This window comes from Strongylocentrotus purpuratus, unplaced genomic scaffold (assembly GCF_000002235.5).
Source record: "Strongylocentrotus purpuratus isolate Spur 01 unplaced genomic scaffold, Spur_5.0 spur5_scaffold_13, whole genome shotgun sequence".
NCBI classification, from domain to species: Eukaryota; Metazoa; Echinodermata; class Echinoidea; order Camarodonta; family Strongylocentrotidae; genus Strongylocentrotus; species Strongylocentrotus purpuratus.
In genome coordinates, this window is record NW_022145598.1 from 20,312,040 (window position 1) to 20,337,777 (window position 25,738).

The window sequence follows — 25,738 nt, forward strand, 5'->3', positions numbered from 1 at the left end:
TCTGCATCGTGTCAGAGCAGGAAAAGAGAGACAAAGATATAACTTAAGCTTCGCACAGAGGTTTTTATTTGTGCAGTTTATCTCTGGTGCATAACCATTGCCAAAACGATAATCTTTGAGACCGGTAGAAGTGTTTATTTATATTCTTATTGTTGTTAAGGAAGAAACGAAGTTGATAACAGAGTATACCTATGTACAGAAAATCACAGTTTCATCCTTAAGAGAAGTTCCGGTAGTTGAAAAGTATTGAAATGTTGCAGGAAATTATGTTAGGATTAGTAGGTGATACTTTCGGAAGAATCTGACTTGCAGATAATGCAACAAATTTTAAATTTTCGCTGAATATATAAGAATTCTCTTTGCAATACCTGTAAACGTCATGTCAATCTTGTATTAATCAATCATCAATAATATCCTAACTTCAGAATACATATGGTTCTCAAGAACATTAAACATATCATTATAAACATATTCACAAAATTTATGCAGAATTATTTTTTTCAAAGGAAAAAATAATAACACAAATCTAATGCAGTACTCTATTGTACTTAAATGCAGCATGCATACAAAATGGGAGATATTAAAAAATAAAATGAAACGTATCACATCTATTGTCAAGTTTTAGTTTATACAAACAATACAATCATGTAAAAAAATGAAAGTTATCTGCTAGAATTACATCAAATGTACAAATAAACATACCCCAATGTATAAAAATACATTTCAAATTTCAAAAGATAAACAGAAACACAACATATGTAAAGTGACATATGCTGTATAACAACATTCACACACTTTTAAGAATTTTTCAAATGTTTTTTGAGGAAAAAAAAAATCAACAACATATGGATAATCAAATCGATACATTGTTTTTATCGAAGCAAAGTCTTTTGGAAGAGGCAAGGAGTATGAAACAAGAAAAAAAATGGTTAAATCGTACAATAACTGATACATATATTTCAGCTGATATGAGAACTCTGTAATATTACCACACGTTATTCAAATTTCCACATATATATATAGATATATTCATATATTCACTATAGAATGCTATATTATTCTACAAATTGACATGCAACTTGAAGCCTAGTTAATACACGAGAAGCATATAGGAATTTCTCCAGAGAGAAAACAGGAATACAGTGTACTGTCGAAATGCGTATGGCAAAAAAATAACAATAAATATATTCATTATATATATAATACCTGTACATAAAAGTTTAAATTTTCCTGTTAAAAACTAGGCTACAATACATTAGAACCCTAAAGCGAAGGAAAAGGTCGTTCCTTATAATATAAAGACATAGAAAATAGTTCAGATAACTTATCTTGTATAACAATACTGATACAATAATAGGTTTCAAACATTTACAGAGCTCGACAATTTAGAATGCAATTCTCAGTATATTTACATTTTTTCTCCCTTTCAACTAGCCACTACATATACTATAATGAGGTACATAAAAAGACACGCTGCAAGCAAAATCCTCGCTCGCTTTGAATAACATATATTTTTTTACTTCCGCGTATATGAGGTAATTACAGGACAACATATATCTGTTCCCAGACAAAAAACAACAACAATAACACAGCAGGCAGGTACTGTTCATGAATATTCATATTCTGTTTGCATTCATACATATTCATACATTTCACTCATTACTCAGTCAGCATTGTCTCGATCACTATAATGGATCTAGAATGATAGACTTCAAGATTAACCATTGATATATATATATACAGACAGGAAACATTTACAGTCTGGTTGTGGAACGTAGTCCCCAACGATGAGAAAAAACATGTTCACACTTTGTCAATAGAGGGCAGGAGATGAGGGAGAACAGGCTTACAATGAGTATGACACATACAAGCTCACGATACAGATATGTTATAAAATGGAGAATGGTATTAGCTCTGAATGAGCCAATTTTTGGGTGATGGTTATTACTTTTATCCAGCACACAATTCACAAGTGTTCTCTTAAGGGCCAGGGTCGAGTGGATTAATAAAGGTGCAATAAAAGAACCATTTATTTTTATGAGGTGAATAATGAAGAAAACTACATCTGAAGAAAAAAAGTGGTTGAAAGATGGTCTTTTCATTCATTTCAAAGGCTTGAAACTAGGAAATATTGAAACTTAATTGTTCATCTACCTGTAGAATATTCATGTTACGAGAACTAGCAAAACATAATGCCCATACAAACAAAATAACAAGAGTCTGAAATTACTTAAAGTTTGAAATGTGCCAATGATAAAACTGGACTACTCAAATTCTGAAGAAGAAGAAAACAAATTGTTTTTTAAGCAGACTAGTTGATGGCTGCGATACTGCATTGTGTTGGCGGTGTGAGGTATGTGATATATAAGGTGAAAACCTGATTTCAAATTTTCCTGAAAAAATAAATAGAATACTTTGCAAACATGAATGCATAATTGAGGATTGTCCAATGAGAAAATGTACCTGAAAACAAATAATAAGTGCTTATGGATTGTATTGGTATTTCCCCCATATGTTCTGTATTTATGTAAAAACAATTTGTCTGCATTTTGTCGGGCAAGTCAGGGAATACACGTATGTTGTGTGAATTTCTTTTATCCATGAAAGCACAGCAAAGCAAAGCAAAACAAAGGAAAACAAAATTGATGACTTGATGATTACAAGAATGTTGACAATATGCCATTACCCGTTCAATAAATCCACCTCCAAGCAAGACCCAAATGTACATAAAATGTAATGATTACAATTATCAACCCATGAACTATTGCATTCCCTTAGTTCTACAAGACATCTACCGGAAGTTTAAACAAAGCAGTGGGTTTCAGGAATTGCAGCCTCATGACAAATTTGATTTCAAAGCATTTTTCCGTTCTATACAAGTGTCATAGTCCGTACTTACGCGATACCTACTGCTATTTTGATAGCATTATCTTTATATATTATCCTCCTTCAACTGTTACGATATGCGATATCCGAATATCCGTCGTAGTTGAATAAACAACATGTCTATCATGACAAACCAGACTGCCGACTCTATATTATCCTGAGTTATCTACCATTACCAAGACCCTCAAACTCATCATGGTGGCAGTGGTGGGGTCGATTATCTGAACTTTTCTGACGTGCCTGGTCCGAGATGTATTATTTCACATCAAATCTTTCTTCTCTCTGTTCCAACCGCTTAAAGCAGGCCATCACTTTCACAACAAACTGAAGATTTCAACGAAAAATGTTTGAAATGGAAACAACAAATTTTTCGAATACTCCACGTGAAAGCCTGATAGCACTGGACTTTAAGGGTCCAGAGGTACGTCTGCCCAAAGAAATTTGAGAACAAAATTCCATGACTTTTCATGACTTTTCCATGACCTATATTTGCCCTTTCCATAACCAGATTTATAAGTCCCATTTTGATATGGGTTGCAGCATCCAAGCGGCATACAAATACCACGTCCATTGTTGGTTCAAACTGGAAGGCTGCCATAGCAACACATGGCCGCACCCATAATCAATTTCCATGACTTTCAGTGATCCCATAACGGAAACCCTAAGTACATCTTCAAATAATAGGTCAAAGATCATAGGTCATAGATTAAAGGTCATAGATCAAATGCCATCATGGCAAATTAACCCAATGAATGTTGAATCCTCTCAATCCCATTAGCTTAATACAGGGAACATTCCTGTCCCAAAGGTAATGGGTTTAAGTATATTTGACTATATCTTCTTTTCTTTTAGACCACCACCTATCCTCCACAATTTTCCCGACTTAGCAATGTAAGTCCATATTTAAACTAAATTCTACTTTCATTTTTGACCTGACACTAGGATTAAGGTCAGTCTTAAGTTGAGTTTAACAACGGAAGTAGATGGAGGCTTGATAGACAAATTAAAATTTTGCTTTGTTTAAAAACATGACTTCTGTTGCATATACCGTAGTTCAGCTGAATTAGAAGAATACAAGTCAATGCATATATCAAATTCAGTTGAAAAAAAAATAGAACAAAAACAGAATAAAAACAGAAAAACAAACATGATTATCCTTAATTAATTGCTAGAGTTATAAATATGTTCTTATCAAGTATAGTCAGCTTAAAATTTGCCTCTTGGTAATTAGTTAGTTTCAGCCCTTCACCAATATATTCCAACTTCTTTCAATTATTTTCTTAACTATTATATTTATATTAAATACATTATAACCATTAATGAACATAAACTATGCAGCTGCGCCCATCGCGGTGTATTCAGTTGCTGGTTAAAAACTGTATTCTTTCACGAGTTTTAAATCTTAAACCTTATTTAAGCTGCATAAATTCTTGACAGCTGCACTACAATAAAAACATTTTAAAGCATATTTCAAAACAAAAAGAGCACAGACAGATAAAGACTAATTTTGATGAGCTATTTCAAATGAAATAATAAAGAAAAATAACAGCTGCGTAAAACATATTCGATAGCAATTTAATATTTCTTAGTTCAAGTCATGTTGAATTGACTTTTAATGTATTTTTAGAAGAATTAATTGTGGGTTTGCACCAATAAAATTAATCTTTTCTTATAATTCATTAACCAGCTGCCTTGAAAGAAAATGTATGAAAAAATGTGTCAATAATTAGAGTTGTACCATTTTTCAAGCTTTCATTTTAACGCTCCCCTCGAACTATGATTCCTTTGCCCAAACCAAACAAATTGATGCTACTATTCCACTTTATGTAGAGTACAGATTGCGCCTGCATTGCAGCAACTTTTCTTCAGAGGCCTAAACATGCTGATAAACAGATAAATAATATGTGTGAACAGGAATGCCACCCACGGTCTACACTGCAACAAACATTTATGTGTCGGTTGGGTATGAACGCAGCATAACAGTTACATAATTACGACGAGGAATACACAATAAGCCTGTTAACCCTTGACAATGGGGTTCACAATATACGTGCAAGGAACATGATCATCATTTGTGCAACAGTTCAACATTTAGAACTTGATATATGTACAGACACACACACAAACAGACATACATACAGAATAATGCTTTTCTTTTCACTGGAGTATTTGAGAATAGCTAACTAACCTTTAGGGTTATTCATCCAAAATAGTTCAAGCCCCAGTCCTCAGAAAAATTATCGATATCTCAACAAAAAAGCTGAAATTCTGTATGGGCTGATTTGCTCGAAGGCAATCAAGTGCATCTCATTAAATGATAGTAACTTTTTATTGACAATAAAGTCTTGAGAAACCGACCCCAAATTTTATAGGATTGGCTGTTAGCGCCGATTATAATTTTTGTTGGGGGTAAAACTATGGGACCCCAAAATACAAAAAGGACATGAAGATTCATATGCTTGACAAAATCATTGCTACCCATTTCCCTTAAGTGAACAAGCGAAATTCTGTCTCACGACAAAAAACCCCAGTACTGACCAACATGCAGATACCCAACTAACGATTCTTGCTATCCACCAATGTAGACGGCATACCCATTCACGTTTCTCACTCTTTAAAACATTCCAACTCTCCTTAAAATAAGGCTACCCTTCTCAGTCTCACTGGGTCCCATCTTCCAGTTGTTACCATGGCAACGCATCTTTCCTGAAAAATTATTAATTGAAGCAATACATCTCTTACGATAACAAGTAACCCTAGCCCCGTTCCATTGCTGAAAATTTGTAGCTTAAGCAACACATCCATTACTGACAACTTGTGCTTTTATCGAGCAATGTAACGTTATTGAACACTAGAAACCGTGGCAACACAACTTTACTGAAAAGTTATCACCAAAGCAAAAGATGTCTTCTGAAAATGTGTCAGACTGGAAGTAGATGTAACCTTAACATGTAGGGAATCTGTTACCCTTACTGGCATTAAAACTTATTAACCAAGAGAGAAATGATAATTAAGTGCATAGCAAGAAATTGCTTTGGTAACATGCGACAGCACAACAGATTATTGCAAAAGAACCTCACCGATGTTTCCAAATTACAAAGAGATGACAAACAATACAGAACTATCAACTTAATCTAAAGACATTATTGTAATAAAAAAAACACTTGCATAATTTCAAAACATGATATCAAATGGTAAAGAAATGCACCAGTGAAAAGTAATTTTCTGGAAGTCAAAATTGGTTTAGTCTGCTAAACCCAAAACACAAACACAAGTTTCCCCCTTGCATAATGCATAATAATATCAACAATAATATCAACAGAGTTGCATTCAAACACTCGATGCATACCCTCAAAGTACAAATCTGTCATTAAAAATACACCAAAGTAAAAATAAGAAGAAAAAAATCAAACATAACAAGAGAAAGACTGATATTTCCGAGGTATTTTTTGAGTAATTCATGCGACATAAACAAATAATATCACTTTGCCATTTGTAGCTACTGCATCGAGAACCATTACAAAAGCTTTGACTGAGCAAAAATGGTTTACCAGACACCTGGCTAGAGATTACTTGACAAGTATCTGCTACAAATGAAAAGAGAAATCATGTAACACATTTCTTCTTCTTCAAAGACAAATAAGGCATTAAATCCCGTAAGTTGATTCTGATATTCAATTTCAATATCTGAGCATCCCATGCATCCTAACCTGATGCATGTTTTCATTGTACCGGTATTCTTTTTTAAAACTCTGCAAGTATTTGAAAATATTGAATTTTCATTATAATGAGAGGATATTTCATTAATTTGTAGCAAATACTTAGTAATAAGACTACAGAGGTATGAACAAAAATAAATGATTGCACTATATGAGTTGGGCCAAGCGAGGGCAGTATCACTAAAACATTGTGATATTATTGAGGCAGCGTTTACATTATTCTACTCATGTCTGAATGCAGCACACTTGTCACACATCAACTGGCTCATTGTGTATAATGTACAAGACCCCTTTCACACCACCTCCGTAAAACATCCATTAGATCAAGGTTTATATTACATTCATGCCAAGGGTCATATCTTAAAACGTCAATCCAAGATCCTTCGTTGCAAAGCCTTATTCCAACGGCTTTTCGGCATCTCTCGTGTAGTTTCCAGCACACCATCTGGCAGTCTTAAATAATTCCCTCGCATATCATACACGTATGAACACTCCTGGCGCTACGTATGAACGAGAGGGGCAAATGTGTGCTGTGAATACAGTCATATGAAGGTCTTGTTTACACTGGAATTTAATCTTCTTCTTGCAGAGTGACAGGAAGGATAAGTCTATTCACACATCGCCTTACAATAGCCGTAGCTCAGCCAGAATAAATCAATGTCAGGCTCGTGACCACTGTTTAAACCTTACATCCCTTGTCACATCTGATGCAGTGGTTGGTTAAAAAATTTAATGGATATCTGTCAGGGTCAGGGGTCAGGGAAAGGCCTGGAAAATATATATGTTACATGTCGAGGCAGGGAATATCAAAGTGGTATGTTTACACTGCTAGGTGTGGAGAGTAAACGTGTAACACATAATTTTAGGTAAACCTAGGACTAGTTTACGTTTGAAGCCGTATCTATGGACTTAGGACGAGACCAAAATACCCTGGATTATCAATGTCTGGTTTATACATGTATCATGTTTTTAGTCCGAATTTTTATCTTTAAATGAGAGAAAAATACCCTTGATTCAAATCACCACTCCACTTTGAAGTTGCCTCTACATGACAATAATAATTAGATATCTTTTTTATTGTAATGCCTGAGATGTCAGGAATGAGTTAGATTGCTTTTTGAACACAAAGTGCTTATGTTTTGCCAAAGGCTACATCAGAGAAACTTTGCTATTCAGCCGAAGATCTAAATATGAGCTGGGCGCTACGAGGAGATGTGTGGTTCAACAAAGGCAGTGATCACTGAAAAGCCTGGTGGAATCTTGGTAATGAGTGCATTCCGGAGAAGGGTATTTGGGTGGGGCCCATGTGCTGCATTTGCACGTGATTCATGTGGTTGTCCATGTGTGATTGGGGTATCACCCCCGTCTGGTCCTGGGCATGCATCCCTTGTTGAGGTAGTTGCGTTTGGGGGATGTTGAGAGGGGACTGGGGGAGGGTAGCTGGGGGCGTGTTAGGCGGTAGGGACATGGGTGGAGAGGTGGGTGTCGGCGGAGCAGCAGGGGCGAGCTGTTGCTGCTGCTGTTGCTGCTGCTGCATGGCGTTGAGGGGTAAGAACCCTAGGAGCTGGCCCAGGTCGACGCCTCCTGGACCTAACGCATCCTGCATCATCTGACCCCGCCCAAGACTGCAGTTTTCCAACCCTCCCAGGTCCATAGGATCGTTCATCTTGAGCACCTCGTTCTTAATGGTCACCTTGGGCTGGATCTGGGATTTGAACCTTGGTACTGGTGGTATCTTCAGCAGCTCCGTGAACTGCTGTGGTTGGGACATGGTGCATGGAGGGGGCGGCTGCGGCAACGACTGCTGCATTGGATACATGAACTGTTGATGCTGTTGATGCTGTTGGCCCATGGGTGACATTTGTTGATGGTGGTGGTGATGATGGTGGGAAAGTTGCTGCTGTTGATGCGGATGTTGCTGAAGATGGTGTTGATGCTGGAGTTGATGATGAGGGTGTTGCTGCTCTTGAAGATGCTGCATCCCTAGCATGTGCTGTACTGTCGTCACCCCAACAGCCTGCAACTGCTCCCCTAACCTTACCCGTAATTCCATGTCGTCTTCCTTGTGACTCTTGCGGGTGTGCCGCACTAAATGGTCCTTGCGCCCAAACCTTTGCCCACACGTCTGACACAAGAAGTCTTTTCTACCCGTATGCACCACCATGTGCCTTCGAACATCCTTGCGCGTGTAGAAGCGTCGGTCGCAGTGCTCACACTGGTGCTTCTTCTCCTTCACACCAGTCGACTTCCCTGAATGCAGCTTCAGATGAAGCAACAGTGTCTCTGTACTCTCAAAGTCCTTTTCACATAACTTACACACCAGTTCCCCCGATGCTGCAGCATGTAATGCCAGATGCTTCTTGTAGCCCGGTTTGGTACTGTAGACCTTACCGCATTCGTTGCATCGGTAGGCCTCTTTATTCGGATCATGCGTCTGAAGGTGATTCTTCAGGTGATCCTTGCGGTGGAATTTCTTGTTGCAGTGAGTGCAGCAATGCATCTTATTCGGTGAATGTGTTGCCATATGTCGAAGAAGCTTGTACTTTGAAATAAATGCCTTTGAACATCCGTTGTTTGAACATACATAGGGGCGTTCCCCTGAGTGCATGTACGTGTGCGTCTTAAGCTTCTCCGAGTTCACAAATATCTTCGGGCACTCGCTGCAAGCGTAAGTCTTGGGTTCTTTTTTGGCTCGTCCCCGTCGAGGTTTACCCGTTTTAGTTTCCTTTTCAGTTTTCAACGCTAGGCCCTCTGCCTTTCTCACGTCGCCGCCCAAGATCAAACCTTCGCTGGAGATCGTTGTCGGGACGCCGGGTGATTTGACCTTCGGCTTGCGCCCTCTCTTGGCACGTTTGTTTTCACAGGGGCACGACTCGAGTTGTGCAAATGTGCTGAAAACCTCGCTGCAGTTGGAACACTTCCAAGGCTCTGCCGAGGGACTACTGTTATTGTTGTTGTCACTGCACTGGTAACTCGTGCTCGCCTAGATAAGAGAAGTAGAACAAAAAGGAGGAAAATTATATTTAAACAAATCAATAATTATGTTTATTGAAATACCGAAATTGAAAAGTAACATTCTGAAATTGACCAACAGTAAATTTATTGGAAACTATCGGCTCTATCATCCTAGAATAAAGCAACATAGAGAAACATATTAAAATACACTACGAAGCTATATTTTACAGAATGACACCTTGAAGGTACTATGTCCCATTTGCAGGCCCCCAAAATGAAAAGGTTGAATTCCAAAGGCTTTTGAAAGATAGTACTAATTTAGAACTTCCCTCAAAACAAAAGGGCTTAAAAATGTCTTTTTGTGGGAAAATAACAAATCGCGGTCGTTTAATCAAATAGTTTGATTTTTAAACCCTTGTACGGAATGGTCATATATGTACGTTTTGTGCTGCGCAAAGATTCAATCAGTTCAATTTTGGCCATTACAGGCAGTGGGTTATTGATGTAGACAAATGCTCATGTACCCTTTACAGCTCATGTTAAGATGCATGTATCAAACAGATTCAATAATTTTGAAAAGTTTAGTGGTCAAAAGAAGGATGGGTGAATATAGGGAGTGAGAGAGGTAGAGGGAGGAAAGGAGGGGAGAGGGAAAAGAGGGATGAAGAGGAAGGGAGAAGGAGGGGAGGGGGGAAGGAGAAGGAGAAGGGGGAAGGAGAAGGAGAAGGGGGAAGGAGAAGGAGAAGGAGAAGGAGAAGGAGAAGGAGAAGGAGGAAGGAGAAGGAGAAGGAGAAGGAGAAGGAGAAGGAGGGGAGGAGGAGGGGAGGGGAAGAGGGAGCAAGGGGAGGGGAAGAAGCAAAGGAGAGAAAGGGGCAGATAGAGAAAAGAAGGGGAAAAGGAGGGGGTAGAGAGGGACCTGACAGAGAGAGAGAGAGAGAGGGAAGAGGAAAGGGAAGGGAACACAGAGTGGAGAGACAGAAGGAATAAAACCATACCTCTGCTGTATCCTGGTGTGAGTTCAAGGTCGTGAAGAAGGCTTCTTGCGAGTGATTGTGTTTTAACGGTGGAGTCGGGATGGACAGATCGGTCATTTGCTCATCTGGCAAGGAAGACAAAAAGAAACCATACAGTTGAGGTGGACGTCCAAACAACAATCTCATTTTAGCGATCAAATATCTAATCACACCCCTTCTCATTTAGCTCTCATAAACAGAAACTCCTTCTATTATGTACCAATCCCATATAAGGCCACATAAAGGATCCAATACAATTTCCGATGCAATTGTTCACCTCCTTGTTTCGGCATCCCCATTACACATGTCAATGGAGAAGTATTACATAATTGGTCACAATCGCCAAATTTGGAGCGATCCACGTTTAAATGACAAAAACGGCAGCGGTGAGCATTTCAGTATCTGTATCACTAATCACAGACAGATGTGTAATGCCCCGCAGAGGGGACTCAACAATTGACTGGGTATGAAGGGCTATGTGCTCTCTTTCTCTCTCTACTTTGGTTGATTTTTAGCAGATCAATTGAGCCTAAACCGTACATATTACGTAAGAGTTGAAGGAAAGATCATACAGTGACAGGTGCAGGGTTATAGCGCTTGTCAGATGCTCACACTTTGAGCAGCTAGGGACTCTCACACCATGCGCTGACAAGTGTGAAAGAGGGCACGTGTGCCTCCCTCCCCCCTTAGGAGAAGGGAATGGGGGAGGGGTGGTAGGGCAGTTTGTGACAGGTGTCTCATTTATAGAAAAGCAGATTTAAAAGTTATTCGGGCAAGTCTCTTATATATTACCAATAATCAATGTGTTATACATATCTAAGGTGGGAAATGGATGGGCTATTGGGAAACGAGGACACATAAAATAATGGATAACACAATTGTAAATACAGGGGTATGTAACATGTGTTTTATGATCTTTGTCTAGAGATTTGATGTACATAAGTGAAAAGTGGCTTCCAAACTACACTGTATACTGGGCTTGGGTCAAACATGTATGTACTGAATGTTTCTACAGCAATGAATACAAACTGTTTAATGTGTAATTATACAAAAATAAATCATTGACTGCTGTGGATGAACATATACATGTAGAACTGCTTGGCCTTTTATGACAATTGACAGATACAACTTCTGTTTGGTTAGATCCACAATGACACATACATGTACCATACATGTATAACATCATGTGTCAAAGATGTGTGCTTATAATCTCAATTCGGTCAGGAACTTTAATAAAGAAGAGCTTGCTTTACTAATTGTGGCCTACCTCTACATTAAAAGTTTCCACCTTTATGGCAATCTTATAAAAGAGGGTCACAGACAGTTAAAGGTAATGACCAGTTTTGGAAACGCCGCCCCCCCCCCTTTAAAAAAATGAAATGGAAGCTCTTATTACCAATCGTGTGAAAGAAAATGTTTTGACTAATACATGATGATAAAAAAAATTGCCGGGAAACCGCCTACTAATTGATATATTTGGTAAATTAGTTTATCTATTGGGACTAAATAGATAATACGCAGGTGTCACACACGTGTCATGTCGTGTCGCGCACATGTGCGTAGTCCCATATACATCTTTCTGTGTACAGTGCTTGTAACTTTACGAAGACTTGGCCAAATTTCTTATCATTTTGATGTTCCAGAACCTTGCAGTACACCCTAATACTTATATGCTAGATGATCAACCTTTTCTGATCGATTCCACGTTTCTTTCACAATGCAATCGAATGACCAGAACTGGTCTTTATCTTTAAGAAAAAAAGCAATAGAGGAAAAGATAGAGGGGATAGAATTAGAGAAAGAGGGAGGGGAAAAGAGAAAGGGGGGGGGGGGGTGCAGAAAATAGAAATGTGTATTGAGGTGGTGTAAAACAAGTATATTAATGCAAGAAATAATAAATTGTATTGTTTTTTTTTATATTGTTGTAAACTTTTACTTTTTCTGTATCAAAGTTTACTGGAAAAAAAGACAAAAACAATAGAACAAAAGCTCTGTGTGGAATCCGGGAGCAAATGCTGAATGGACAATGTAACCCGATTCCCAACTTCGACTTTGGACTATTATCACTAAACCCTAACTTACTCACAACATGAAATTTAACCAAGACCCGATTGTAACCCTCCTAACCCTAACTCTGTAACTTTGACGAAAACCAAATGTCCAGCCACCAAGATAATAGAAGTATTCTGAACGGGAAAGGTTTACGAGATGGTTACGTTGGAGACACCTTAAAAAACATGGGACAGTCATAAGTCTGAAACTTGGCCCACGTTGCATCGGCCTTTCAGATGTTCCTACTTAACGAACGATTTCAGACTTATTTCTAGGAAAAGTTGATCCTTTAAACCTGATGGGTTTACTTGGTGGAGTCACCCACACACTCAGCCCTACACGTTTCCCGAGGTATATCACAATCTCTTAATGCACGTACATGTAGGTGCAGATTCTGTCAAGGGAGGGGGGGGGGGGCACATGCTGCTAAATGAATGATAAATAAGCTGATCCTTTAAAACTTGACAGGTGATACTTAGTCGAGTCACCCGCCCACCTCCAGCCCTATTTCTAGGTGTATTCACACCCTCTCAAATGTGGTTTGTACATGTGTGCTGGGAAGCGTGTAAACTACAAGGGGTAAAGGGGGAACATGCCTCTGTACAGTGTATGAACAATTACCACCCCCCCCCAAAAAAAAGGGGGGGGGTAGGGGTATGTAAATGCGACAGAAGATACCAACCCCTCCCAACCCCGCCCAACCCCGCTTTATATATTATCTTACATTTTGTACGGATAGCTAGTTCAAACTTTACTTTTAAGCCCATTCTCGTTTCATCACGAATATGTAGTGTGAATGCAGGCTCTCTCTCTCTCTCTCTGTCGACCTGCTGTTGCTTTATGACACGGCCGCCACTGCCGCGCTGCTCTGGACCCAACCAGCGGCCTTCCCTGGATCGGGGAATGACAGAACGCTTCGTCACCATGATTGACCCACAAACCCTACCATACCAGAACACTTGCGGTTACGCTGCTTTCCTGCGTTAGTCACCCGCCTCTCCCTCAGCTCTATGACGTACCCTCTCTCTCTTGCCCTGTTCACACTTACGACCTACATGTACAGTCAGCAAATGAATCATTCATACTCCTTTTAAAGCCCCACTGTACTACTTTTACTTACAGCTACTTGGTAACTTGTGCCCTCTATACAGCCAACAATGCCTAAGCAGTACCTGTTGATCCCCCATGATGCCCCTTTTTTAATGTTACTTAAGAGCTGATTTGATGAGATAACCACCTGCCAGTGACCTTGCAGGGAGGTCTAATCCCTCCATGCAAAATAATTGCAGAGGGGCTTTAAATTTGATGTGTTTTTGTGGTTTGTTGTCACTCAAAAATGAAAGGTGGACTGGTTGAATTAGGGCCTTAGTTGAATAATTTTAAAAGTAGGCTTTAAAGCTTATCTGCCGTAGTTTACAGGAGGGATTAGACTGCCCTGCAAGGTCACTGGACAGGTGGTTATCTCATCAACTCAGTTCTCAGTTAACATAAGAAAAAGAGGATCATGGGGGACCAATGGTCACCGATTAGGCATTGTTTGTTATATAGAGGGCGCAAGTAGCTACAAGTTGTGCAGTGGGCCTTTAATATTAAACATTCTAAAGAAATATAATTTGGGACAAGTCCATTTTTCACATACTTAGAGAATTACTTTAATAGGGTATGAATAATTTAGTTGATAACTGTACATGTACATGTGTGTACAATTTTTGCTGCTATTTTAATGTACATATTCGATTTAAATGAAGCCAGGTATGAACGGGTACCACCAAATAATGCGATATTTTGATTTACAATCCAACTTAAAGGTGAAATGTAAACATGCTCAGTCTTTTAGGAATATACATACAGTAACTGGAAACTAGACACTTTCCTTTAAATATTAAAGACCTGTTCAAATATGATGCGGCAAAACTGCTTTGGTTTTCATGATGACGTAAAGTGTATACCTTTCCCATTTCTACATTTTATAACACAGAGATCAGTTAATACGCGAAAGTCCTTTCTTGCCTAAAGTTGCCATTCATTTACGGCTTTTCTGACATAGTGTTTTTTTGCGCCATATCTGAACAAACCATAAGCCATGAATTTTCGCGAGTCGTTCAGATTCACGTCCCCAAAGGTTCGATGCTGGAATCAGTCTGGACAAAGGAGAGCGGATATAGAAGGTATCGGCGAGAGAAGAGTCCAGACTTCTTGATCCCCATAGAGAAAAGGTCGAGTGCAAAGCTTCTGTAAAAGTACGTTTCTTTGGGCCTACTCTTCTCTACTCTCTACCTCTCCTTTTAATATGGATTTTCATGAAGTTGTTCAAAACTTATTAATAATCTTTATGTAGTCCAGCAGCATATTCATTTAGGGGGGGGGGGGGAGGACTAACTTTTTAGGAAAAAAATCATGAAGTGTCTTAACACCACTTTGCACCCCCCCAAAAAAAAGGGAAAAAAAAGAAGAAGAAATAACCCCAAAAATCTTACACTGTGGGATTCCAGATTGAATCAAAATGACACTTTAAAGGCTGTCTGTACTAGTTTGGCCAATAGGGATTAGACCACCAGCGAGGTCACTGACAGGTGGCTATCTCATCAACTCAGCTCTCCATTAACGTAAGAAAAAGAGGATCATGGGGGACCAAAAGAATCCACAGCAATGAAATGTAACGGCCACGTTATAACATTAACATGAACTTTCCTCTAAAGAGCGACATAAACACAACCAAGTTCCCAGGGTAACTCTATGAGGTAACAGACAGAAAACACCTGGGGGAAGTGGGAACGTCAACAAGTTTGCGTTCGGAGGGGGAAGCGAAAATTAGCGAAACCCTTGTAGCGGCTAATGAAGTCGCTAAACTACAATGGCGGAACAAGCGAGCCCAAGTTCCAAGCCAAGGTATTCTCCGCTGAGTGCCCATCACTCGGCACTTATTTACTTCCATAGTGATAACGATCTACAGAGTACATGGATGTGCCCTAGCGCCTAGGAGCTCGTCCCCACTGCTACTGCAGAGGATCCATCTCCTTCTTTTGGTGCACAACCTGTTGCTATTGTTCACACAGCATCACACAATGTTGGTTGTGCAGATCATAGCCATGCATGACCGAATCGGTGATGAGCCTCTGGGCGCTAGGGCACATTCTGTGATGGGTCCATTCACATTAACGGCAATTAAGCTGGGTAGTCGATATTCACACCAGTTTAAAAACAGCCATGTACCGGTATATGAATGTGCACTAGCACTTAAAGGCCATCTGTACTAGTATACAGGAGGGATTAGACCACCCTGCAAGGTCACTGACAGGTGGCTATCTCATCAACTCAGCTCTCAATTAACATTAAAAAAAAGAGGATCATGGGGGACCAATGGTCACCGATTAGGCATTCTTTGTTATATAGAGGGTGCAAGTAGATATAAGTAGTGCAGTGGGCCTTTAAGGACATGTTTCCACTACCACTGATTCTATCCAGAGTCTGTGGTGTGCAACCCTATACCACTTCAATATCAACCAATCTCTCATCTATGGGAAATCCTATGTACAATGTAGATTGTACAGTGTATGTCAAGCTGGGTGGCCGATCGATTTGTCAGTGAGAACACATCTATAGATCGGGCGTGAACACAGCTACGGACCGAGTGAGAAAGCTGTAGTGTGTGTGCGGACGAATGGATAGGAAACGTGGCTGATTAGGGAATACTTAATGCTAGGAAATAAGATAATATGAAGTATTGATGCTTGTGGTTTGTACTTGGAAAAGAATCTTGAGCAAGGAGCTACAAGTAGTAGCACAGTATAGCCCTAGTCTAACCATGAGACCATGTGACAGCTAGAATGGATGACAGACTGCACGGAAATAAAGAGATGTCTTGGTATTGAGCAATAAAAAGCCATGAGAGCAAGCCCTTCAAGAAATTTCCTCAGTAGACTCTATTTTTCATGCGAACAGAAAACAACAGAATAATAAACAACAACAAATTAACAGTAACAACAACAAAAAACAATAAGGGGAGCCTTCCAAAGTTGCGACTGTGCCCGGACGCGTCGGGGCGCGATGAATAGAACAGTCGCGTCTCAAGAGACGCATTGAGGCGCAAAGGGGCGCGAAGGGGCGCAATAGTCACCCTCACCTGATTCTTGCATATGAAAAGAAACTGTCTATTGTTGGTATAAACCCGCTCTATTCTTCTTGCGCCCTTTTGCGCCCTACCAGGCGATGGAAGATTATCTTTCCCGTCATTGTTCTCGCTCGGGATGCGCGGTACAGCTTAAACTTGATATATAGAAAGTATTTGTCGGCCAAAGCCTGTCTTCCCCTCCTCCGGTTCTCGTTCTGATAAACATTCCATTGTTTGTAAAAACTTGATGTATTCTTCTCGCGTCGCGATCTATTCTTCTCGCGCCGTTTTGCGTCGTAACGGGCGGGGTATTATCTTCCCAATCATTGTGGAAGCTTTGCGATGTACATTGCTACAGCACAGCATGAACTTGTCTGGTGGGAGCGTCTTTGTTTCGGGGGGGGGGGGGGGGGGGGGGGCAATCAACACACTCGTTCATCTTGATCAGAATAAATTATGATTTTATTTTTGTTGGGTTTAATACGCCTCCTTTTAATTTTTGTGACGACTGTATGAAATGTGAAATAAAGATGACTATGTACGATTAATGGCTGTTTTATTGCGAGCTTGATTGTCCCCAACAACAAAATAATAAAAGACGAATGATGTGAATGAATACATGTATGCGGTTATAGTCGGCAAATTGATTACTGTTTAGGACGCTTGTTATGTTTGTAATTTGAATGATTATCAACATATGTGTATAATTCCCACATCGCGATATTATTCTAGCGTCCTAATAATGGACAAAGGAATTATCTTTCTCTCCCGTCCATGGGTGTCGATCCCGGGGGGGGGGATGGGGGGATATATCCCCCCCCCCAATATTTCAGGTGGGGGGATGGCCTGTACAATCATCCCCCCAATAATTCACCATAAAAAAAAATGAAGAGAAAAAGTAATGATGAGAGCCCGATGAGTAGTTAATGGTTGTTACTCGTAAGATGACCATCAATATACAAATTTTGCTATCTCATTTTCATAATACATACATATATACGAAGTAAATGAGACAACCGTATATGAGACAAGAATGAATTGAATTCTCGCTCATACGGCTCAGGAATTGATGAATTTATTCAATTTGTCCAATCAACAGTATCATATAAATGCAGTGCGCCAAATGCAAAGACGTAGCGTCAAAAAGCAATGAGCTAAATGTTAAGCGTGAAGCGCAAAAGTAGCAATCTGCAATGCACATCAGACAATCCTGGACAGTGTTAACATAGATGAACTCTGTGACGGATTCGTGATGAGATCGGAGACAAGGAAAAAGAGTTGTTCACTAGTTGTTGTGTTGTTTCCGTTCACCCTTTTTAAAATTCACGTCATTGTATCTTTGTCTGTTTTTTGTATCTATTTTTTTTCTCACTCATTTCATTTCCTGATATTCCCTAAAACATGTTTTCATTTTTGGAGAAAGATTATTATGTCACAACTAAATTCAGACAAGGATTAATATAAAGAACAGTACAACGAATCGTCTTCTTTTTCTAATAATTAAGTGAAATGGCAAGGCTTCCGCGCTTCGCGCGGGAGGGGGGCAACTAAATTCAGACTAGGGTTAAGAGTTATTTAAATGAAACGTCAAAGTACACGATACAACAAATCGTCTTCTTTTTCTAATAATTTAATGAAACGTGAAAGCTTCCGCGCTACGCGCGGGATGGGCGAAATTGATTTCAGACGGGGATTAAGAGTAATTATCAAATGAAACATCAAAGCTTCCACGCTTCGCACGGGAGGGGGGGGGGGGAAACTGAATTCAGACAAGGACACGATATAACGAATCGTCTTCTTTCTTTAATAATCTAATGAAACATCAGAGCTTCCTCGCTACGCGCGGCGGAAAGGGAACTTAATTCAAACAAGGATTAAGAGTCGAGAATGGTTCATCGAATCGTCTTCTTTCTTTAATAATCTAATGAAACGTCAGAGCTTCCGCGCTACGCGCGGAGGAAGGGGAACTTGATTCAAACCGGGTTTAAGAGTCGAGAATGGTACATCGAATCGTTTTCTTTGTTTAATAATCTAATGAAACGTCAGAGCTTCCGCGCTACGCGCGGAGGAAGGGGAACTTGATTCAAACAGGGTTTAAGAGTCGAGAATGTTTCATCGAATCGTCTTCTTTCTTTAATAATCTAATGAAACGTCATAGCTTCCGCGCTACGCGCGGAGGAAGGGGAACTTGATTCAAACCGGGTTTAAGAGTCGAGAATGGTACATCGAATCGTTTTCTTTCTTTAATAATCTAATGAAACGTCAGAGCTTCCGCGCTACGCGCGGAGGAAGGGGAACTTGATTCAAACAGGGTTTAAGAGTCGAGAATGGTACATCGAATCGTTTTCTTTCTTTAATAATCTAATGAAACGTCAGAGCTTCCGCGCTACGCGCGGAGGAGGGGGAACTTGATTCAAACAAGAATTAAGAGTCGAGAACGGTCCAACGAATCGTCTTCTTTCTCTAATAATTTAATGAAACCTCAAAGCTTCCGCGCTTCGTGGGGGAGGGGGGAAACTCCTCACTCCTGCACCCAACCCTCTAGGGAGCGCACTTCGCGAGCACTGTAAGTGATTCGCACGCTTTGCGTGCTCACTACCGCCCCCCCCCCTATAATGAAATGCTGGCCACGCGCTAGGAGAGGGGGTGCAACCTGCCACACGCTTCTACCCCTTGGTTGCTTTGATCCTTTGCCGAAAATATTTTGGCACCTATCATCCCCCCCAACCACGGATACAAATCGACACCCTTGCTCCCGTCATTCATATTCACGCTACGCGTTGCCACAGCCTGAGCTTGGAAGAATTTATATTTTGTCAGTAAAATCCTCTTTTTTTCTTCTTCTCCTCCCTTGACTTGGTTCTAATAAATTGAAGGTTTGCTTATTAGGGATAAGAAGGATAACATCAAACAAAAGATCTACTCAAGATGACGCTCTTTTCATTTCACCTCGCTGTTTGATAAAGTAGAGTTCTGTATGGAGCGAATACAAAAGAAAAGTTCGCTCTAAAGGAAAAAACATAAAATGCTGTGGCAGGATTTCACGCCCGAGATTTGCCTTCGAAAATTGCCCGTCCATAATGCGTTTTAAATCATAATAATTCCATAGCTCTTTTTAAAAGTGGAATGAATAGGAAAAAGAGTCTAGGAACTATATCGAGATTATAAAACATGTGTGTCATGAAGATGTAAAAAAAAAGCTTAAAAGATCTTTTTAAAAGGAGAGAGGCGCTTTAGCCCAGTGGTAGAGCAGAGCAGCTCGTAACCGGGAGCTCCCTGGTTAGAAACCACGTCGATTTGCTAGTGCCCTTTGGTAAGGCATAACTCAACATTACATTTCGTTCGGAGAGGTCTTAAAGCCGCCGGTCCCCTGTTTGCCTAATTCAGAGCATATGCTTCATAAAGCAGTCAGGTAAAAAAAAAAAAAAAAAAAAAAAAAGCAAACGGTACAGGAAGCTACCTTTTATGGATAGGCCTAAATTGAGGTTTGACTTAACTAGGGAGAAGAAGGATAACATCAAACAAAAGATCTACTCATAATGACGCTCTTTTCATTTCACCTCGCTTTTAGATAAAGTAGAGTTCTATGGAACGAATACAAAAGAAAAGTTCGCTCTTAAGGAAAAAATATAGAATGCCGTGGCAGGATTTCACGCGGCCGAGCAAGGCTATTGTTTGATCGCTATAATTGTCCGACTTGCTATAGATTCTTGTTTAGGTACACTATTAAGGTTGCGTATTATGTGTGTGTGTGAGGGAGGGGGCGGCGAAGTGAACGGCCGGACGTAAATGGCAGAGGCCCATCAGGAGGGCTCCGCTCGCTAGTTACAAGGACCGCTATTCATTGGACAACTATTCATGAAGACCACTATTTGTAATTTTAGAACATGGTCATTATGCATAAGGGTCATGAATTCGTAATACGATATCCCCCTACCCAAAACTAAATAAATAAATAGAAAACTAATGATGCAATAACAAATAATGCCCGGTAATTGGTAATAGTCGCCTTTGAGCGGAACAATGGGCCCACCAACTATTAGCTGCTCAAAGAGCTGTCTTTTGTCATTGCGTTGCAATAACAATGTCCTTGTAAAAGTTACATGTAATATAATATCCGTATGCTATACAACAACCAATGTGAACATGACGTGTTCAGGCCTTATAACTATATACAGTGCACCAATGCAGTGCACGTTAAAACAAAAGACTTTACTAGCGCTAGCTAACAAATATGAAACGTCAAAACCAATCAAATTTCATGTTTGGAACAGATATAGGCGATTTCGAATTGTTCGAGGTGAAAATAACGAATATCGTGTCCGATAAACACTCCTTCTTTCTTCAAGGTCCCATACGATTCAAACATAATTTACAATGTTGATTTGCAAATAATAATCTCTCTGGGAGTATATCGATTTCCCCGATAATGCAGATATTCCTTTTTTTTCGTAAAATTAGTTTTATAATTTTGCAGGGAGACAGTGTTTCTTATGATTCGAGCAGAATTTTGGTGAGTGCATTTCAAAAAAGAGCGTCTTCCATCTACCGAAACGTTTTGATAATGCAGGCTCCCGACAATACGATTATCATTTCTGTAATATCTTTAATTTGCAGATGTTTGTTCGTTTCGTATGACATATTTATAAACGCCCTATAATCTTATTTCAAGCAGAATCTTACAATGTCTTTGATTATAAGTATCATTTTGAAATCACGGTGCTAAAATACAATAGCTGATTTTGCGAAGATTTAGAGAACCTACGTTTCTATTCTTTAAATCGATCTTGCATGAGAAATAACAGATTGATGATATAGATATATGACCTATTTTGATCGGATGACAGAACAGAATAATGCAATATGAAACAAATAATGTGTCAAAACATACAGAAGGAATACAATTATACATATCGTTTCTGTTTTGTTCGTGAACAAATTAAGATAATTGAAGTATTGAACACATTAATGAACATAAATGAACAATCATGCCAACGTCAATGCCTAAAAAACTTCGATGTTGGGAGGGAAATTAACAATCAGAATAACAATCTAAATCAATGTCATGTACGTAAAATAATAATGAAACAAATCAGTAGCCAAAGTGAAAATTTTAGAGTCAAATCTTTCAAGACGAGAGCGGACACACACGCGGGGATTACATGAAATAAATGCCTTGGAACGGGCGCGAAAGCTTTTCAAAGTTTAAGCTCCCATTCACAAATTCACAATTCACAAAGAGCGCTTCGCCGTTAAGCGCACCGCCCCCCCCCCCATGCACTGAGTGTTATGTAGGGTACGCATATGCATGTTCCCTCCTTTTGAAAACAGCCCCCTAAGTCCGGTGTGTAAAGTCAATACGGGCCGGACTTTTGTGTACTAGACGAGCCGGACTTTGGTGCGTGAAAAGTACCCCTTTATAACAATAAGTCTCCAAACAATAGCCAGATTTGAAATTCATATTGTGAGCATGTGCTTAAATAGTTATATCGGGATTTCCTGGTTATATTGCAGACGTGGGCTAATATCGTGTACATGTGTGCCCAGTATTTCTCCCTGATTGTTCGACCAACATTAAATTGCTATTGTCCAGCTGACTTTTCTATAGGCTTTTCTACCCTCGGCGCTGAAGGGCAGAGGCGGATCCAGGGGGGGGGGGGCGTGATTTTTACTATTTCTGGGGGTTGCCCCCCCCCCTGGCGCTCAAGGGGGGGGGGGGGGTGCACATTTTAAAATTTTCGAGGGCCAAAAAAAAATGTGCTCACTACCCCCCCCCCCCCCCTCCAGCCCCCCCCCCCCCCCCCCCCACTGAGCGACTTTTCGGCCGGCGCGATTTTCAAATTTTCGGGAGCAAAAAAAAAAAAAATTGTGCTCACTAGACAGACACTAGACAGCTAGTGAGACAGTTCTGTTACGAGAAGCAAATGAATGAATTGCCATGGCTTGTATTATTTGTTCTAGAACACGCTCTTTCGATACCACGTGGCCCCAATTAAGCACAATATATACGTATTTCAGTTCTTCTCAACAATGACCTAGATCTAAAACTGGCCGCGGCTGTAACCCCCCCCCCCCCTTCTTCGTAAAGAAATATTCGTTAAAATTCTTTGGAACAGAATGATAAACTAATTTCTTCTTGAGATATGTTCGAGGTGAAATTTCAAACATTATTTCCTGGTAACGCTCTTCTTTTTTTATGCATGCTCTATTCTTACGATTTAGGCATAATTTAGTATGTTGATTTGCAATTGATAATCTCCCTGGGAGTTTTGCGATATCCCCGATGATACGGGTACAGTGTATTTAATTTTGTTCGTAACATTAGTGTTTTGCAAAGAAAGAACATTCAGAAAATGAGCGTCTTTCTTCTAACGAAACATATTGATGATGTTTCCGACAATACGGATATCATATGCATAAACAAAAATCGTAATACAGATAAAACGCTTTTTAAATCAAATTCAAGGAGAAACTACGACATTCTTGATTAAGTATCATTTTCAACATCAAGGATTTAAAAATACGTTATCTAATTTTAAGAAGATTCAAAGGATCTATGTATTGAAATAACAGACTGATGATATAATTATATGATTTATAATGATCATACGACAGAACTGTTTACAAGATGCAACGAAAACTAAAGAAAACAAAGCATGCGATAACATCGCTAGAGGAAATATACACAATTTTAATGTAATATGAAACAAATAAAGTGTCAAAACATGCACGAGGAAAACAATGTCAGAGAGAATGGGGTAAGTATAAAATAAAATTGTTTTTTTCGTGAACAAATCAATTTGTATTAAAATTGATATACTGAACACAATCATGAACAGAACAGGAGATGAAATAATGAACAATCATGCCAACGTTAACGCCTACAGAACTCCGATGTTGAGAGGAAAATAAACAATCAGAACAAACATTGTAACCAATGTCATGTACGTAAAAACATATTAAAACAAATCAGTAGCCAAAGTAATGCTTTTCAGAGTCAAATCTCGCAAGACGAGAGCGACACACAGGCAGGCACTATACATGAATAACTAATGTGCCACACCGGGCGCGAAAGGGCGCGAAAGCTATTCAAAGTTTAAGCTCCCATTCACAAGTGTCAAGTGCTTCACCGGGGCGCGCCCCGGCGGGGTAATTTCGTAACAATGAGACTCCAAACAATAGCCACATTTTAATGAGCTGGGAACCAACTGAAGTCCTCTCGTATCCGACGCAAAAAGGCGCAAATGGGCGCAAAAAGGCGCCTCCTTTGTTCTCATATCCTGCTCTGCGCCCCGACGCGTCGCGGCACAGTCGCAACTTTGGAAGGCTCCCCTAACAACATATTGTCCAACAGAAGGAAGATAATTATCTGAGGAAGGCTCTGATCCACATTTTTTTTTCTCTCTCTATATCTCTCTATCTCTCTCTTTTTTTTTTTTGGGGGGGGGGGCGGGGATTCTCGATCTGAATACTAGAAGTTCATGAGCAACAAGGCCCTGTTATCATTCCTCAAATTTAGGGTTTGAAATTTGGGGTGGACTGGAGTCATGGTTAAAATATAATAAAGATTGCATCATTGTACAATTATTTCATGGACGTTACAAAACCAGACTCGGCCAAACTTTCTGGCAAACTTTCCCTGTACTGATTGCTAACCGGTGGGGGTATCTTAGCCAGCACGGTGATTAACCGATTACAACACCACGATATGACACGCTATCCTTGATGAGCAATAACCGCCGTCATAAGAGATAAAGTTGAGTTCTGGGGAGTGTTTCACAAAGATCCTTAGTTGAACTTACCTCGAAGTTGGACTCAACAAAAGCCATTAGCTTCTTTGAAAATAGTTTGTAAAAGTTATTTCAAAAGGCATAAAATGTTGATTCAAACCATTCATATTTTCTATTATCAAGGAGATTTTATGTTCTGGGTGTGGAATTGATGAAAAATCTAAAAAAAAACATGCATTTTTGCTTTTGAATATATTCATTATAAGGCTACAAATGGCTCTCCATAATACCGGTATTTAAGTCCAACTTAGAATCTTTGTGAAACACCCTCCTGGTCATGCAATAACACAGCGAAAGAAACTTGGCTAGAAGCAACTGGGAATGGTGGATCATGAAGTGCATTAATATAGATGTGTATCGTGAGAAGGCGCGATAGATCAGTTGGTAGTGCAGTGGTCTCGTATTCCGGCGACCCGGGTTCAAAACCAAGGCGATGTGCTGGTGCCCTTTGGTAAGGCATTACTCCTCATCACAAGGTCCCTCGGAGAGGACCTAAAGCAATCGGTCCTCTGGTTGCTTACTAACAAGCATTTATGCTTTCTTAGCAGTCAGGTAAAATAACCGCCACACACACTTCTATGAAAATATATCATTACAACTATTACAATGAAAATCATGAAAGATACTGTTGATGTATTAAAAACTATTATGATCCCATTAAATCTAATTTTAAAAGCAGCCTCCCAAACTTTAAAATAATCATTCATGTGAACCCACTAATCACTCATACTGTGATATCTTAATTAAACTTGTATGTGCCGTGACTCACAGCTTTGAAAACAGCTAAAAACTCTCTTTTATGTTCTCTTTCCCACGAAATAGAAACAATTGGAAGAGAGTTTTTCTAACCACTGTTTTGGCTTCTGTGCCAAATTTCTCACTATTTTCAACAATCTCTGAAACTTTTGTTTTCTTTGAAGGAAAAGCAGCAGGCCTATGAGGATGCTTGAAAATCCAACAGATGTTTGTTACATATTTTCCACGTTCTCTCGGCTTGATCTAATTAACCAATAATCATCAAATTGTACCCAAAATAGCATCCTACACAAACTGCTCCTGCATGTATACAAAAATAGATGCTACAATTAACTACACATTTTGGCAATATTCATATCTAGTTTGACTGTTCAACATGCATGCTGCAATATGAATTTTCCATGTTTCCTTATTGAGCAGCAAAAAATACATAATTCAAGTGGATCGTGAAGGCGT

At 39.6% G+C, this 25,738-nt stretch overlaps 1 protein-coding gene across 1 annotated transcript in view; it reads right to left on the reverse strand.

The window, feature by feature from the left end:
• Positions 1-2,338: 2,338 nt before the first annotated feature.
• The window catches only part of LOC589388 (zinc finger protein PLAG1), a 43,742-nt gene continuing 20,342 nt past the window's right edge, over positions 2,339-25,738 (reverse strand). Inside the window, exons 4-5 of the mRNA XM_789030.5 lie at positions 10,556-10,659; positions 2,339-9,588 (exon numbers count right to left, since the gene is read on the reverse strand). Of these exons, the coding sequence (XP_794123.3) occupies positions 7,843-9,588; positions 10,556-10,659 (1,850 nt within the window). The 3' untranslated portion in view covers positions 2,339-7,842. The remainder of the gene's footprint in view (positions 9,589-10,555; positions 10,660-25,738) is intronic.